The sequence below is a fragment of the Meleagris gallopavo genome, chromosome 6, assembly GCF_905368555.1.
Source record: "Meleagris gallopavo chromosome 6, MGAL_WU_HG_1.1, whole genome shotgun sequence".
In the NCBI taxonomy this organism is placed as follows: domain Eukaryota; kingdom Metazoa; phylum Chordata; class Aves; order Galliformes; family Phasianidae; genus Meleagris; species Meleagris gallopavo.
This window is the reverse complement of record NC_139409.1, coordinates 16,379,622-16,398,023: the sequence shown is the minus strand read 5'-3', so window position 1 is coordinate 16,398,023 and position 18,402 is coordinate 16,379,622. Positions and strand designations below refer to the sequence as shown.

General features: G+C 39.8%; 1 protein-coding gene and 1 long non-coding RNA gene across 3 annotated transcripts in view; one reads left to right on the top strand and one right to left on the bottom strand.

Moving 5' to 3' along the window:
- GPR158 (G protein-coupled receptor 158) overlaps window positions 1-18,402 on the top strand; it is a 181,876-nt gene that overhangs the window by 142,870 nt on the left and 20,604 nt on the right. Inside the window, exon 7 of the mRNA XM_085227228.1 lies at window positions 13,784-14,022. Within this exon, the coding sequence (XP_085083354.1) occupies window positions 13,784-14,022 (239 nt within the window). The remainder of the gene's footprint in view (window positions 1-13,783; window positions 14,023-18,402) is intronic.
- Window positions 1,660-15,126, bottom strand: LOC146544090 (uncharacterized). 2 transcript variants are annotated; one of them, XR_014884210.1, is made up of 3 exons: window positions 14,780-15,126; window positions 10,321-14,147; window positions 1,660-10,224 (listed from the first exon to the last, which is right to left on the bottom strand). It is a non-coding gene; the product is annotated as an uncharacterized LOC146544090 (long non-coding RNA). The 2 variants fall into 2 exon arrangements; XR_014884211.1 differs by having other exon boundaries at window positions 1,781-3,638.

Here is an 18,402-nt window from a genome sequence, read left to right as displayed (position 1 = left end):
GTAAAATGAATATTGGATTGTTGTGAATAGTATAACTGGGTGACCTGAAGGATACTGAAAATCAAAATTAGGGAGACGGATTTTGTACCTGCCTTCTCAGAAAACAAGAAGCACTTGAGCTTAGGTGTTTCCTAGCTTGTTGCAGCCTGAACACAGCTTGAGCACAGTTGGATGTAGGAAGAACTGGCAGCATGCCCTGCCCTGGAAAGCTTCAGGTCTGTCATCATGCATCTGCATTACCATGCAAAGTCACAACCATCAATGTCATTTGCAAGACTTGTCAGATAGAATACAGAAACCAAATGATATATCCCAAGACTATTTTTAGAAAAATACATTTTCTGTTCCCTTTTGTGTCTCTGCTCAGTTAGATTGTGCTCATTTGTGGTGTTATCTTCTTCATATAGTATGAAGAACACTTAAGCTGTTTGCTGTACTCAGAAGTCCAGATCTGTTTCTTTTGCGATTAGCTCTTTTTCCATGATTGTCACCAAGTCTGAATTTGGATCAATGTCTGACTGTTAATAAGAAAGCATCTTATCAATTCTTCTTTATTTTTCCCTGTTCATTTCTTGAGTTACTTAGTTGTGAAACAAAGACATGCCATGGCATTTATAGGGGCATTCGATATTTCTATTTAAATAACTTTTCTTTAAAAAAAAAAAAAGCCAACATGGCTACCAACGCTTGTTTCATGTATATGTCACCTGAATGCTGTGACTCTTCCTGCGTACTTCATCTTCACAGGTCTTACTGAGATTTGAGCTTGTTGTATTTTTTTAGTCGTTTTCTTGTCAGTAAGGTCTTATTGCTGTACAATGATTACTTGGGAATGCAAGGATGATATTTTACACTTGATTTCATGTGAAAATATCAGTGTGTTTTACCTATCTGGTAGGAATTAAACTTGTCTGTCTTCCTGATTATTTTTTTTTTAATTTAGATTAGCAGTCCTCTGTCTTGCACACTGCTCCTTCAGAACAGAATAATAATTTTAATTCAGTTTATCTTAAAGTAAACACGTTATTTTGGTTTTTCTACATTGGCTTGGAACCTTTGGCAACTCAGCCTTTGACTGTGATTTAAATGGTCTGTTGCAATACAGCTTCTGTGTTAGTGGTTCACAGCAGCTACTGTCAAATGGCTTTTCAATGATCCATGCAAATTGGAAACTTTAACATTTAATTGAAATTCATTTCCATGCTATCTGAATATCAGAAAATTTGTTGTCTCCCTTTTGAGTGATATACCCTGAGAGTTTTAATTCTTTGTTTGTCTTCAGTATTAAAAGAATGCTAGCAAAAATTCACTAAGCAGAGTGTTTTAAACTACAATCTGAAATTTGTATTTCGGTATATGTGTGAAAGATCTACTAGTCAGGGATACGGTGTCTCTCATTTCTCAGTGAAAGCAACAGCAAAGAGAAGTTGTAGGAGAGAATATTTTCATCAAAAGTAAGTCAATACAAGGAAGAATGTCTCCAAGCAATTTCTGACCCAAACCTTAAGCATCACCTTTGGCTCATTTCCATAGCGCTGTGGCAGTCAATAGACAGGTTGAGGTAATGAACAGGAAAAATAGACTGCTTTGCTGCAACACACAGGAGAATCAGCCTCCAGGTCATCTCCCTGTGCCTGTTGGGATTTTGTAGTTTATGATAACTTCTGCTTTTGTCACTTTTTTTCATTATTTTATGGTAAATACAAAGCAACGCTTTACCGAATCCAGCTTGTCATGGTGCTACTTTTTTTGTGTGCCATCTAAGAGGAAGCATAGGAGATGAGAGTTAATTTTTCTTGCAGGTGACTTTTTAAATTTGAACATTGTTTTAGAATGATGAATAAAGAAAATGTTTTTTTTTTTTTTTTAATATTTATTGAATTTGTATGTTGCGTTGTTTTATACATAGCCTTGAAGGGGAATGTGAGTATTGCATTACCCTCTCTATTGGATTGAATGACAGCGTTGTCCCAGTAACAAATTTTGAAAACAGAAGTGAAAAGTTATGCTTTAACTGGCCCAAGAGCAGAATTTGTGATAATTCTGTGGAACATTCGGTCAAAGTTCTGAAGTTCATAGAATAAGTTATTCAAAAGTGCTTCTAATTTGAACATGTTAAAACATATCAAATCTTAATGTCTAAATAAAAAGCTTGCTGTATAATTTCTACACAAAAGTTACAGAATCATAGAACAGGAGATCTTCCAGGGTTCATCCTTCTAGCTTCTCCTGAAGGATGGACTGACATTTGCTTTTTTCCGGTACTTAGGAATTTCCCCCAGTCATCACGACCTTTAAAGAGAATGGCCTTGCAATGACAGTGGTGACATCCTGTCGCATTCCTTGCATGTACCTATGGCCCTGTCATGTGCTGTGTATATCCAGTTCATTTAAATGTTCCCTAACCCGATTCCTCTCTGTTGAGGTTAAATTTTATTTTCTATGGGCATTTCCACTGGTCTTTGGCACCTAGGATTCCTCAAAGCAAGTCCTGCTGCTGATACAAAGATGATGTTGAATATTTCATCCTTTATATATTGTTTGCAGCCAGATCCCTGCCCCGTTCAGCAGCAAGCCTACATTTTCCCTGGTTCTCTTTTTGCTGCTGATAAGTCTTTACAAGTCTTTCTTGTTGCCCTTCATGTGCCTTGCCAGACTCAACTCCAGATGTATTTTGGCTTTTCCTAATCTCACTGTTGCATGATCAATCAGTATCTTTTTATTTCTTTTGGGTTGCATGGGTGGCCTTCTGCTTCCTGTACGCTTTCTTTTCCTGAGCTTAGTCAGGAGCTCCTTGTTTATCTACGTGGCCTTTTTGCTGCTTTTGCTTGATTTTCTCATACGTTGATATGTTACTGATTGTGGAGGAGGTTGACGTTTTGTTCCCTTCTCTCACGATCCTGAACTTTGCCATTCACGATCTTTTCAGCAAAATTTGTTTTTGATTTTCATGGTCCCAGCAGTTCTTTGTACGTATGATGTCCAGCAGAGTGGCTCCCTTCCATAGCTCTTCGATCACTTGTGGTAAGAAATTATCATCATTGTGTTCCAGAGATATGTTGGTTTAGCTGTGCCCTAACATGTGGCACTTCCAGCAGTTTACTGAAGATCCCATGAGGACGAGGGCACAGAAGCAAAAGGCTTCCATCAGTAGTCTGACAAGGTCTCATGTACTTCCTCCTAATCATGGAAATCTGTAGCAGATACCCACCACTGTTACCCACATCGGTGGTCCTGCAGATCCTGACCCATAAGCTCTCATTAGGGTCATTGGCAGGCATTTTTAAGGACTTCATTAATCCTGGTTACTTCAGGAAACAACCAACAATCCTGGCTGCTGAGACAATTCCTACAGGTATGGTATCATGCAGTGCCAGGCAGGCAACAAGTGAGTTTCTTGAATGTGGGAGGTAGCACACAGCATGTATTTGTCAAGATATTAAAAATATTTCATTGTTTTTGTAAATCTTAAATTCAGACAGACATCCAGAAATTAGTTTCCAAGAAACTGTAGCTTCCTTAGAAGTGCTTGTGATTAACCCAATTAGCATTCTTTTTCTGATTGCTACCCATTGTTACACAGAGTTGAGAGTAAATATAGTTCAGTGAGTATTTACCTGGGAAAAGAACATAGAAATCTATGGGAAAAAAAAAAAAAAAATATTCAGATAATGCTGACATAACACAGTGATTCCAGAAATTCTTTGAATTTACTTTTAATTGTCGTATTTTGTATGAAACACTGGAAAAAGAACAAACAAAAAGAGCAGTCTTATCTCCTGAATTGTGCCAATGTAACTGATCTGTTTAAATCACAACAGTGGCAGACAGTAGCATGCTGGGTTCAAACAAATATAGCATGCAGAAAATTACTGGGATGTTCTGCACTGCTTTGTACTGTGATGCTTGCACAAGCCAAGCTGAGACTAGTCAGAGCAGAAGAATCTATCCTTCAACATTTTATCAAATATATATTTTATACAGCTGGGACTTTCTATTTGTTGGGTGTTTTTTTTTTAGTAATTTGTTCCTCTATTTTAGTACTACAAATAGAAGAAGTGCATTCCTGTCATTCTTCTGTTTTTGACTTTGAATTATTTTTTTTTTCTTTCTGCTGAGAAGCTGCAGTCATACGCTCTGTTGTTCATTTTCTTATGTAGTCATTGTGCTACTTGTTCTTCCAGCAAGAGGAGGTTTTCAAATATTGGAGTGTGAATGAGGTTAGGTCTAAACAATTCTATTTTGTTCTGTTTGTCGGTACTGTGGAACTTCCTTTTTTCTGATGTTCTTAGTGAATGCTAAGAGGGAAACAAAAATAAGTTGGGAGGTATGGCAGGGAGTGTGTGTGACAAGCAGCTTGGTTACCAAGTAATGTTTGTTTGCCCCCTAAATCATCTACATTTAGAAGAAAAGATAGGAGTTTTGAAATGGCTAAGGCTTGGAACCATGTTTCATTATTGCTCTTGAGACTGGAAGACTTGCACATGTAAAATAAGAAGACTGCCAGATGAAGGGAAGAGCTGCAGGTACTTCAGCCCTTAATGCCAAATATCTGCACCTTTATATTGAAGCACATCTATATCTGATGTTTTTCTTAGATCTTAAGTGTCTCCTGTGATCCTGGGGATGGCATGTGAAGCTGCTCTGGGAGCGTTTGACATTTAACACACATTGTGCTTTTTATTTGTACGTAAGGTCACTGCTCTTCCATGCCAACAACTGGGCTTTTCCTCTCCTTGCTGTGGTAGGTGCTTAGAATACGCCAGTAACTCCAAACCCAGATGTACAGAGTCCTCAGTAACCTGCTATAGTTGATGCATCTTTGGTCAAGAGATTGATTTATTGGTTGGATTAGGTAATTTCTAAATCTCTCCTCTTGTACCTCAGCTATTTTGGCATTCTCTGAATTGATTGACTTGAGCAGAGACCTGATGGGCTTTTCCAGCATTTTCATTCCCATCAATGTAATCTACTTGCAGGGGACTTTTTTTAGTAATAATATAACTTATTATGTGGAAATTTTATCCAAAGAAATTAGCATTGTTTATGGTCTCAGTTTCCATTGGTGGTGACACTGCTGTATCTTGTGACAGGTGGAGATGTTCCTGATTTAATCTGTTGTGTGGTTTGAATCTTATCTTTCGCAGACAAGATGAAGAATAAACTTTCCTTTCAAATACGCATGAAGGTGTTGGCCATGATACTTGCATGCACGGACTACAAGATAAAGTTAATATTTTTTCCATAAGTGGATGGAGAACACAGTGCTGATGAAGAGCTTCATTTTCAACACCGTTGATATAAAACAGTGCTGCCTGTCAGTCATATTATAAAGTGGTTAACATTGATTTTATTAAAGTGAGCACAAAACCCTCAACAAATATTTTAGCTAAATATTACAGTTATGTTTCTTCTGGCAGTTTTTGACCAACACCCTCCTCAGCCTTTTCAGTACCACATTGGATTAATCCCAGTCATCAATACATCGTATAATAATCCCGCTATGTGAATTTGAGAGGGAAATTGTGTCCAGTGGATATGATTGCTCATTCTTACTTGTAAAGGAGTACAGTAAAATATACTGGGACAAATTCTTTATTTTGAAGCTGGGCTGTCTGTGGTTATGAATGCCTGCAAATGAATGCAGAGCACAACAAAGACTGGGCCTTTCATTGTGTTGTCATTCCTCCCTCCCAGTGTTCACACTGCGGTTGAAAAGAAATGCTTGTTTGGATTGTCCTTGTTCATGATTACTTAACTGAGTGCCAACATATATGAACTCCACAGAACTTATGTAGACTAGTAGAAAGAGATTTTTTCCAGATATTAACTGTACTAATTTGTGGGAAAAGCATGAATCTTGGAAGTTCTACTCATGTCAACCTCATTAACGTTAGCTGGAAATAGGGAGTTCTTCATCTCTGGAAAATATGGCTGTGTGCAATTAGCTATGAAGCAATAAGACTGGGAGCATGACGTGATAAGAAAAAAGGTGTATAGTTTTTTGGGTTTTATTTGGATGTATAAATGTGGATGTGCTCCTGGCCATCTGATGTTAAAATGGCTTGCTTGGTCAGTCAACAGAAGCTTCTAGCCCTGAAACATTTAAAGAGAGGTAAAGTGAAAGGAAAAAACAAATTCCAAAATATAACTGGACATGAAAATGGTGATGTGTATAAAGATGGGAGAAGTTCTTGTCCTTTCAGTTGCTGATGTTTGCTTCCTGAATCTTCAATAATGGATTGTCATCTTTAAGTGGTGCCTATTAACATCATTTCATAGCAGAAAAGGAAACAGGTGCTTTCAACCTCATTGCCAAATTATGCTGTGCACGGTGCTTTAGTGGGCACTCCACAGATGCAGCTCTTCTCCTGGTCTCTCTTCACTGGATTTTTTTTTTTTTGAAGGTAATATACTTAATGATAAAGCCAGGCAAAGCAAACTTGATCCTGGATTTGCTATTGCCAGCTTTTCACCTTACAGAATCAGTCTATTTTAAAAAATATTTCTCTTGAATCTACTCCAGCAATACGGTTAGACCCACTATCAGCTCCAGCCCTGAGCTGCATGCACCTTCTCTACAGGAACCCTTCCCAAAAAGGCAAAGGGAAAACTTTAACCAGCCAAGGTGACTGATTTTTTTTTTTTTTTTAATGGGAAAAAAATAAAACAAGGCAACTAGTTAAATAAGACTGGAAAGAGCATATCTATTGTATTTAGCTTAAAAGGAAGGAGATATTTTGGTTTTGTGGCCACTTTGAAAATGTGGGAAAGGTACTGTGTTTTCTAAATTCAGGTTACTGTTCAATGATGAGAAGTACAGTGCTTGCCAGTGAAATAAGAAAGTAGAAAGGAAAGAAAATCTTTATGGGTCAAGGTATATAACCTTCCTCAAATTTACTTTGGTCTGGATTTGGATTTTATCCATAGCAAGACTTTTGCTATTGGTAGTGCACCATTTTAAGGAGAGAAGCTTTGGCATAAGGTTTTGACCAGTTATCTTACTGTTGATCACTACAGAACGGCTCTGACATTCAGAAAGGTTGCTGCAATTGTCTGTGAATGTTTTCAGCGGGAGAGAATGTCTTTGTGGAGCAGCACTAACAAGGAAGAGATTTGTCCTCCCCACTGCTTTAACTCATCAGCCCTTATTAAAGGAAACCTTGTGGGCCAGACCAGGAGGGGAGTTGGCTTTGTAAGTTTAACTCCACAGCACTCTGTGAAGCAAACTTTGTAATTAAAGACCTGAAAATGTTTTGACCTGTTGTAGGAGAGGATTGCCTACAGGCAGTGCTTAAATCTATTTTCACACTGTTAGCTTCCTGAAAAATAGTAACCTTGAGATCTTTTGTATCGCCTATTCTGAAAGTCTTTGATAGGGATAAGGTACTGAATGGCTTTAAGATTTATTGAAAGTTAATAATCATCTGATCATTTTTTAAGAAGCAAATAATTAGCTTATCCAGAGCTTCAGACTGAAGTCTAGCTGCAGGAGCTTTAACAATCAATGAATTAAGGTTTCTGTCACCAAATCACCTCAAATTTGAATGAAGAAAAGAGCTCAGCAAGAATGGTTTGCTTGTGGAGAAAAGCATCTGAGGAGCTGACCTCATTTTTAGCAAGAGAGGGATGTAATTATTTAAGGTATTATTGAAATGGTTACGTTAACATTTTGGTGTAGATTCCGGAAGAGGTAGTGTTATGCCTATCCTAAAGCCACAGGATTTTCAGAAATTTAGAAATCTCCCACAAGGTTCTGTGTTTGTGAGCTCCTGACTTTAGTGCCCAAAAGTAAGCAGACATAATAGCTGGGAGACCAGATGCATGCCTGTGTCTATGGTCAGACTGAAGGGCAAGGCACTGAGCATGGTCACCGTCACAGTGACATGGCCATCACAGGAGCTCTGCACAGTCCTGGCTTGGTCCATACATCAGGTGCTTTACTGGCACTCCATAGTTCTGCTAATCTCAGCCGGATTCAATAAGGCATTAGCTCAGTAAGTTTATTAGAAGAGATAATTAGCACAAAGCAGATGAGGATTTCATAAAGAAGGAGACTTGGTTTGCATCACCAAGGCCTAGTTATGTGACATGGCAAGGCCCCAGCTAAGCCTTCGTGCTTCCCAGCTCCCCTCTAGTTGGAGCATCCGTTGGCATGCTGCCAGGATGGGTAAATCCAGTTGAGGAATTGCCATGTCTGATGAGACGCATCTGGAGAGTATGGTGATGTGAACAAAAACTCTTCAAAAAGCAGCACATGCGCACAGGCTCAGTGACTGGCAGCCAAGCAGAACAGATGCATGCAGCCAGGTAGTGAGCTGTGGAGTGAACAGGCTCAGGGGAAAGGCGAGGCCAAGCTGATCTGCCAAAGGATTCTAGCTCCTGTCCTTAGGATCAGCTGCACACAGAGAAAGCCCTTTGATCTGTATTCCACTAGGAGACTGAGCTTTTTTCAAGTGGGTGGTAAAAGAAGAAAACGAAGCATGTGTATGGCATGAAAAATGATAGAATCAGGCTACATTTAAAGAAACAACAGATCATTCAGATTGCTCATTGCAGACTTGCCCACAGATTGACAGAAAGAATCTGGAGGACTACCTTTATAACATTTCAGTGTCATATAACACCTTTTGTCCAGTCTTCCTCCATGCAGTATGAATATTCATATTTTTAAAGGCATGGTGCAATATACAGGTAAAATTAAAACTAATCTAGGAAAGTACTGAACTATCGTTATGTCTTGACCCACATTTCTTTGCTTATGAATGATAGCTTTTAACATATACCAAAATAAAATAGATTTTAACTCATCTTCACAGCCTAGATTTCTAGCCATACATCTGAGGTATTTCTATAGTAAGTTATCTTCCTGTAATAGGAAAAAAAAAAAAAAAACCCACTTCAAAACTCTACAGAAAGTATCAATGAAACTGTACCTTCAAAAAGGCAATTTTGAAAGTAAATGTAATTTGTTAGAATATCACTGTTTCCCAATCACTCAGTACCCAAAGCTACTGCTCAGTCATTCGTTAGCGTACCATCAGGATATCCTCAAATATTTATTAACCATATAGGATGGGAGCTCTCTAAAGTATTCACACATTCAAGGAATTGCCAAACTTAGTTTTCTAATCACTGTACCTTTTACTGGCCAGGCTGTGATGTGTATGATGCAGGTCTTAGCCTAGGTTTGCTGAGACTGTAGATGGTCAGGTTCGGTAAAGCAAAAAATTATCCTGATTTCATTGGGTATCTTATTCTGTGCTGGACTTCAGGCCTATTTTGTTATAAAGTCTTGTGGAATCACATGGGAAGCAGTTAATGAGTGAATTGAAGACTTTCAGCCAAGATGTGGTATAAAAAGCTGCTAATTTCTATCAGTTGGATTTCATTCTTTAGAGCCTAGAGGCAGTAACTGATGGTATGAATGCATCTAACTTGGGTCTTCAGTGTTTATGCTCTTTCTTCAGGTGTCTTTCCTGGTGCATAGATGAAGCCTGCACTCAGTATTTGTGTGTGCGCGTATGTGTCAAATGTGAGATGTGAGCTCTCTTGTATTGGCAAGATGCCATATGTGGGCCATAGGTACCTTTTCATGCTTTCAGCAGAATCACATTGGTGTACCAATTCTAAGTAACTAATCTTACGTTCACTGTTACTCCAGAAAAAGCAGATAAGACTTAATCCTTCCTCCATAGGAAGTCACTATAATTCATAAGAGCTCTTGACCCCTTATCTTTCTGATGTAGCTTTCATATCACAATAAAAATCATCACTGTGGAACAGAACAGTTTGACAGGATGACTCAGTAAAGCCACAAAATGACAGTTACAAGAAATAAAAAGCAAACAACTCGTGCCAGGTCATTGCTGTCAAAGCTGGATCCTTAACCTGTTGTGCCTATTGCATACACAACTAATAGTTTGGGAACCATGCTTTCTGTTCCCAGGGCAGATTGTTGAAATTATTACCTGAAAATTTAGTATGACCTTACTTATTTTCTAAGATTATGAGTTCCATTTAAAGCAGCAGCAGCCATGGCTTTGCTTGCAGTTCTCTGACTGCATAATGCATAAAGACTGATAATCCCAGCCAGCCTTGACACCAGCTGTCTCCTTACCTCCACTTCACATTACTACTACCTCTGTCTGCTGGGCTGCCCTGCGCTCTCAGCTCTCCAACCAAGTTTGCAACCAAGTTCTCACCTTGTCCATCTGTGTGAATCTGGGGCAAAAAAAAAGCGCAAAATACAACAGACCTTTACGCCAAATAGCTTATTTCCCCAGATTTGGTGGTGAAGGCAGCGAGGTTGGAAGTTACCTGCTTTGTGGTCTCTGGATGGCTCACTCATTCTTATGAGTCCTTTGTTTACTCTCTTAAAAGGATAGCTATTACAAACCAGCTTTAATGCTGTCTGTAGATCAGAGCTTTGCTTGAAGGCAGCTTGTAGTGTCTTCCAGCAAAGCAGGTAGAGCACATCACGGTGTCTGATATGCCTGTAAAAAGAGCTGGAGACGTTTCACTGAAAGTGGTGGTTGGATTATCCAAGAACAGTGCGTAAAAGTGCATTGCATGTGCTGAATGGTTTTAGCTGGGTTTCCTCTTCTGCCTTAGGTCAGAGGCTGTACTTCTCGAACAGGGCTCTAAGCTTCTCACTGCTTGGCATTTTGGGGTAGACAGGACAGGAGGAGGAGTCTTTTTCAGCTGGTATTGCTTTACTTGATGTTTGTATTTAAACGTTAATTTGTTCAGAAGTTTGAATCCTGGAATGCGTTTATATTCATAAATTAAGTAGCATCGGAGAATGTTCCTGGGTGCGGTAACTCCATCGTTTGTCCGCTGAATTGTTCCAGTGGTACCTGGCCTGCCCATGCCCTCCTAAGCCAGCATGATTTTCCAGTACGATTCAGGAGCTGGTACAGGCTGCTGCAGTGGGCAGACCGTGTGCAGTCACTCCGAGCAGAGGGGTAATGGTAAGGATCTGGGCTGTTTTCTGCCTGCATTAGTGCCAGGGACAACTCAGAGCATAGTTAATTTTTAAAGTAGTTTTTAATTTTTAAAAATATATAATATATATTTTATTTATATTTTTATATGTATATTATATATATACATAAAGAAATATATTTATAAATATCTATTTATATATTTTATTTCTATATTTACATATTTCAATAATTTTAATTTTTCTCTGCCCTGTAGAAAAGGACCTGGGGGCCCTGATGGATGAAAAACTTAACATAAGCCAGCAGTGTTCTCTCACATCTCAGAAAGCAAATGGTATCCTTGGCTCTATCAGAAGAGGGGTGGTCAGCAGAGACAGGGAGGTGATTGTTCTCCTCTACTCTGCTCTTGTGAGTCCCCATCTGGAGTACTGTGTCCAGGTCTGGAGCCCCCAGTACAAGAAAGACAGGGAGCTGTTGGATAGGGTCCAGAGGAGGGCCATGAAGATGATCAGGGGACTGGAGCACCTCCCCTATGAAGATAGGCTGTGGGAGCTGGGCTTGTTCAGCCTGGAGAAAAGAAGGCTGCGGGATGACATGATTACAGCCTTTCAATACCTAAAGGGAGCCTACAAACAGGAGGGGAATCAACTCTTTGAAAGGATAAATAACAGCAGGACAAGGGGAAATGGTTTTAATTTGAGGGAGGGAAGATTTAGGTTGGATGTCATGGGGACATTCTTTCCTATGAGAATGGTGAGGTGCTGGAACATGCTGCCCAGAGAGGTTGTGGATGCCCCATCCCTGGAGGTGTTCAAGGCTAGGTTGGATGGGGCCCAGGGCAGCCTGGTCTAGTTTTAAATGTGGAGGTTGGTGGCCCTGCCAGTGGCAGGAGGGTTGGAGCTTCATGATCCTTGAGGTCCCTTCCAACCTAGCCATTCTGTGATTCTGTAATACAAATATAGCCTATAACTCCATATCTTACCTCCCTGTGAAAAGTCTCTCTCATTTGCTCAATGACTTTTTCAACCCAATATATGGACATAAAATAGTCCAAAAAAAAAAAAGGGGGGGGATTAAGTATTGTCTACTGAGAATTCAGAGCAGATATTTGAACCAGGAACTGTCTGCTTTTCTGATGGAGAGCACATCATCAGGCAATACGTTTCCTAGGCAGTTTGTTCTCATATTGCTGCAGTGTAACTTTTGTAGTGAATTCAGATGGAGTCTGAGTCAGAGGTACAGGAAGGAGAATGATGCTCAAGCATGGCCTGCCCTCGATAGGAGCTCCTGGGGACATGTCTCTGCCCTGCCACATCAGTGATACATGGTCATTAATGCACAGAGGAGACTGAAGCTGTGCATCTGCCAGTGGTGAAAGGAGAGCAGTGTGCATTTGGGTTAAAATCACCATGGGAAAATGAGAGAATTATTGCTCTGGATGTCTGGTTCTGGTGAAGCACTTTTAGTCAAATGGCAAACTGTAGCTGTGAAAAGCTATTGCCTCTGATTTCATTACAAAAAGAATCTGTCGTTCTCCTTCCAAGAAGCTAAGTATTGGTCAGTGTTTACAACGTGGAGGAGAAAAGCCTTTGTTCATATTAAGTTTTGGTGCTCTAAAAAAGGAGGATTTACTGACACTGCCTGGAACAACAGTGCTGTAGCTGATGAAGGCAGAGAGAAATTGTCTGCCTCGCATCTGTGGAATTTCCTGCCCATCCTTCCTGAAGGCTTTGGGGAGCTGCTTCAGACATAAAGCACTTAGCATCTGTAAAGGGAGAGGAGAACATCTATCAAACATGGGAAGATCAAAAACTGTGACTCCCTGTGGAGTGACTGTTGGGAGGGAAACAGCTGAATAATGTTGAACACATTCAGCTCTCTGACTTCACCTAAAGCACAGTGTGAAGGCTGTGTTTGTAGTCAAAGGATGAATCATTTTTAAGGATAAGGAAAGATTTTGTGCTTTTGCCTTAAAAGGTACTACGCTATTATTTGTTTGAGAGGTAATGCCACTTGTTTTTGCCTCCTTTTAGACAAATGTAAACATAAATATTGGTCCAGAATGTGATTATTTTTTTTCTTTTTTTTTCCTGGCTTGTCCATGAGATGACTTGGGAGGTGGTTTAGGTGCTTGGTATGCTGTAAATGTTGGAGATCTGGCATGGGATTTTAAAAACTCAAATATATTAAAAAATTCAAGTTCCCTAAGCCTCAGTGGTGATTAGTGCCACATGGATAGCAAGAATATTCAATGCCCATGCTCATGCTTCAGAATCCAGAGCTGGAGTGGTTTTGAGTACAAAATCATTGAGACAGTCCAACCCTTCATCTTGAAAGTGCCTTTCACGATTACTTCCACAAGGAGCAGACTGTTGTCTCAGAATCAGCAAGCTCTATGGGAAGAATATCCAATGGGGGAACAGCATGACTGGGGTTGAGCTGACAGACAGCATCGTAATGAAATGAAATCTTGCACACATGGTTGCTGTTTTGTGGATGTGACCTTCTCTTTTCTGAAGACACATGTCTTCCACTGGGAGCTGAAAGGCACAAAACAGCCTGACAACACAGCATGTCTGTGCGTGTCTCTACCATAAGTATAGCTAATATTTCCTATTAGTGCTGTGTAGCACCCTCTGGGCAGCAATCAGTTCCATTTAAATAAGATGAATATGAAAGTAATAACGTTTCAGATTTTACTCTTGTACATGCTGTCAAGGGAAGGAATGTTGATTTTTAATTTTTTTTTAAATAGTCTAACAGTGAAATAAAATGAAAATGTAATTCCTACACCATGGTTAGTGCTCTTTTAATTCTACCCTGTCCGAATTTTTTAGGGTTTTGAAGGTATTCCTGTCCAGAACTGCTCAGCGTATTCCATATATGACAGGTGGGCGAGTGATGAGGATGCTGGCTGTAATTCTCCTGGTAGTGTTTTGGTTTCTCGTTGGCTGGACATCTGCAATAACCCAAAATTTGGAGAGAAACATTCCTCTAATTGGCCAAGGACAAACATCTGACCACCTGATCTTCAATATGTGCCTCATGGACCGCTGGGATTACATGATGGCTGTTGGTATGTTCATTTCCTAATTTTTCTTCTAATGTCTAAAATAAGGCTTAGTTGCTTTTTCTTTACATTTCTTTTCCTTTTAGAATATCTTAGAGCTTTATCAGGCTGCATAACATCATTAGAAAAGCCTGTAAGAGAATGAAATGTTGGTTTATATGTTTTTAAATGGGCTGAGAAGTAAAACAACTAAAACATACTGAGAATTTTATGACTTTCAAAGGTTTGTAACTAAGATCTTAGTAACTGGTTCTCCAGAAATGTTTTTTTTTTCTTCATTGCTGAATGTATCTAACTATTCAGTAGTACAGTGAGAAATTATGGTAGAAATAACTATGTTGGGCTTTGCATTTCTGCCCCACGGAACTGGACAGATCTGTTGTATGAGGAGGAGGAGAACTTGCAAGAATGCTCTTTCATTGAAAATTGCACATACTTTAATACAAAAGCAATGGGAATAAGAAATGCATACCAAACTTTTCAATTTAATACATTTTTGTCACGGAGTTAACGAGCTCAATCTACACCCGTGACAGGGGGGCGGTAGGCCCCTGCCCTCCCCTTCCCAGCCCACAAAATGGGAAGGAAGGGAGGAAAACAAAAAAACAGCGGCAACAATCTATGGAGGAAAACTTATTTTACTAATTATGATATCGGAATGCAAGATAACACAATATAATACAATCTGATTGAAATTGAGACTAATAAATCAAATAAAACAGGAGAGAGAGAGAGAGGGAGAGTTCCCGATACCGATTCAAACCTGAAAAGCTTGGAACGGCCAGGAAAGCACCCTCCAGCACCCACTGCCAGGCAGTAAGAGACCGCCCCACCCGGAAGGGCCAGATCCCATGACTTCTGTAACGTATGGGGATAGGTGCCTGGAATTGGAGCATTAACACTTTAACTCCCAGTATACTACATGATGTATTGATGCGGAATACTGAGAACCAAACCAAAACAAAAAAAAAATATAAAACCATGACAATTTTCTAGATATTCTGTCAGTGCTTGGGATAGGCAGGAGCTAAAAAATGCCACGCTGCAGAGTTCAGTTCTGTCATACCAAGGAAAAAAATAACACATTTTTGTTTCCTTCATTTTATAACACACAGTGAGTTCCCCATGCCAGGGTGCAGTTATATGTGAAAGGTTCTTCATCCCAATCACCGGACAGCTTCAGTGCATCTGCGCCTATAGCTTTTGGTTCCAGTACAGCACAGGTGTGCCATCCACACTCTCAAATACGTAAATGTTTTGAAATTTTAACTAAGTATTTAGCTTTCTGCCCTTTCCCTCCTTCCCCATGGACATCCTATTGACAGAGACCTGCTGGTGAAAATAAGGGCAAGGTAATGGGCTGCACTTCACATGGAAGTGAAGGCAAGATGGATAGAAACAGCCAGTGGTATTTGGAGTATTTTCTCTGATAGTGGTGTACAGAATACCAATGCACTGTAACATAACGTTTTAAAGTACAAACCACTGCTTCCAGCTTTACCAAGAACTTTCCACAGCTCTAAGCTACTCAGACCCCTCTCATCCCTATGCTGTGCTCTGTTCTTCCCTCTTTCATGTAATATCTCTCAGGCACACTGTTCTTCATTTGTGGATATTCTCGTGGGTAAACAACATGGAGAGAAGTATAAACAAGTACTTCTTGAAATGTGTCTATCTGGGTCCTTTTGGAGGGGTGTACTAAGAAGATAGAACTCTGTTTTGTCATAATACAACAGTATTATCACCAGAGATGATGTAAAATTCATAACAAATGAGAATTGAATGTGGAACATGATGTCATCTCCACTGATCCATTTTGGATGAAAATTTTACTGCGTTTCACAGCTGGTAATACAGGGTAAAATTATTAAAACTTTGATGCCGGTAGTTGCTGCATAATGGCAAACAAATGTATTTGTTCCCTTCATCTTACAACTGTGGCAGTGAACTGAATAACAGCTCAGATTTTAATATGACCCTTTTGATACTAAATGACATGTTGGAAATAGCAAATATTGTTTTTTAAGACAAATTTACATCTAGAGGAGTTTTTAATGTTTTTTTTTTTTCCTTTTCAAGATGCACTTAAGCATAGTAGAGACAAAGCTTACTCGCAAGCCTAAATACAATTGGTTGTAATTTTGTTTGCTCTGGCCTTTTGCCATTGCACCCAAACTACCTTGTAAACATTTGTGCAAGTCTTCAGTAAACTATGGAGTCGTGAGTGGTTTTGCACTTGGGCCGGAGGAAAACCAGGCATCCATACAGACTGGAAGGAGCAGTCCTTGAGAGCAGCTCTGTGGAGAAGGACCCGGGGTCCTGATAGATGAAAAACTTAACATAAGCCAGCAGTGTGCCCTTGTGGCTCAGAAGACAAATGGTACCCTGGGCTCCATTAGAAGAGGGGTGGCCAGCAGGGACAGAGAGGTGATTGTCCCTCTCTACTCTGCTCTTGTAAGGCCCCATCTGGAGCCCCCAGTACAAGAAAGACAGGGAGCTGTTGGATAGGGTCCAGAGGAGGGCCATGAAGATGATCAGGGGACTGGAGCACCTCCCCTATGAAGATAGGCTGTGGGAGCTGGGCTTGTTCAGCCTGGAGAAAAGAAGGCTGCGGGATGACATGATTACAGCCTTTCAATACCTAAAGGGAGCCTACAAACAGGAGGGGAATCAACTCTTTGAAAGGATAAATAACAGCAGGACAAGGGGAAATGGTTTTAATTTGAGGGAGGGAAGATTTAGGTTGGATGTCATGGGGACATTCTTTCCTATGAGAATGGTGAGGTGCTGGAACATGCTGCCCAGAGAGGTTGTGGATGCCCCATCCCTGGAGGTGTTCAAGGCTAGGTTGGATGGAGCCCAGGGCAGCCTGGTCTAGTTTTAAATGTGGAGGTTGGTGGCCCTGCCAGTGGCAGGAGGGTTAGAGCTTCATGATCCTTGAGGTCCCTTCCAACCCTGGCCATTCTGTGATTCTCTGAATGATACCAGGATTTGTACAGCTGTAAGCCTGTACTAACGTGTGTACATTTATCTGTGTATGTGCACTTGAAGGTGTTTATTGTTAAAAGAGTCTGAAAAGCTTACATCCAGGAGGACCTTGTTCCAAAACCAGATAATTGATATGAAAGAGCTGTCAGGAGAAATACACATAATGCAGAACCCTTTTCATTCCTGCAGTTAACTGGGAATAGCCTTCTGAAAGATTTTGTGCTGCAAATTATGTGATAAATTATGATATTTGATTTAATGTGGCAAAATAAAAATGTAGGATGATGATTTGTGAAAGATTTGTTATTTCATTTGATTTAACCAGGCACAGGACTTTATAGAAAGCTAATGAATATTTTGTATTTATTCTGTCACCTGTAACCAATCTCCAATGCCTCACTGTTTTTCACTCTGCTGGCAACGTCTCACTGAAATGTAGGGAGGAAATTTTCAAGGTCACAGATTAGTGAAGTGAGAATTAACAAGGCTCTGTTAGAAAGTTATAATGAGATGAAGCCTTTATGCTACCAGAGATTACTGGAGTTAGGATTTATGAAGCATTTTCCATACTAATCATCCTCCTTAGGCTCTATCTCCAGAGACTTTTATTGCAGTGAATGTTTTATAGTTACATTTCCATTAAGTTTGAAAGGGTGCTCTGCGAGAGAAGTAGGGACTTAGACATAAAGGTTGTCACCATTTTTAACACTGCCTTTCTACTCTGTGATATGTTGATGAGAGAAATTAGCCTTCAATAGATGCTTATCAGTGTAATGTAATGTAAGTTAGTATGTACTTCCTTGACATTGGATACTTGTGGGTATTTTAATTGGCACTTTCCTAGATTCTTTCCTTTGTGTTTGTGCACCACTGTCGGAGTTGTGGCATCTGTCTTCTAGTCAAGCCATGGCATGGATCACAACCTGAGATTTTAGAAAAAGTCCCGAGGGCCTTAAGAGGCTCATCCTTTCTGTTATGGCTTGAATAAATCCTGTACCTCTACTTACCACAGCCTGATTTCTGATTTCAAATTAGAAAAAAATAGCTGAAAAACTTGCTCATGGTGTCACAAATCAAACTATTATTCTTTACTTGGAGGGAAGAATCATCTAAGTGAAAGAGATGTAAGCACACTACTCAAAAAAGTCTTCCTACTAAAAGAAAAAATAGTAAGTTTAATGTGCAGAACCCCTGGCAGGAGAGAAAGATAGTCAGAGAGGCAAACATGCATGTGCAAACACCAGTAAAAAGCAGAGGTGAAATCTTGGTGCATGGAGGATCCTGTCTTCGTTAGGGCCAGGGTTTTACAAAATGTGGATAGAATTTAACTTTTTGTTTTTAAAAATCCCTGTGTGTATACCCTGTGTCTGTGTTTTGGCATTTTATTTAAACTAGAAG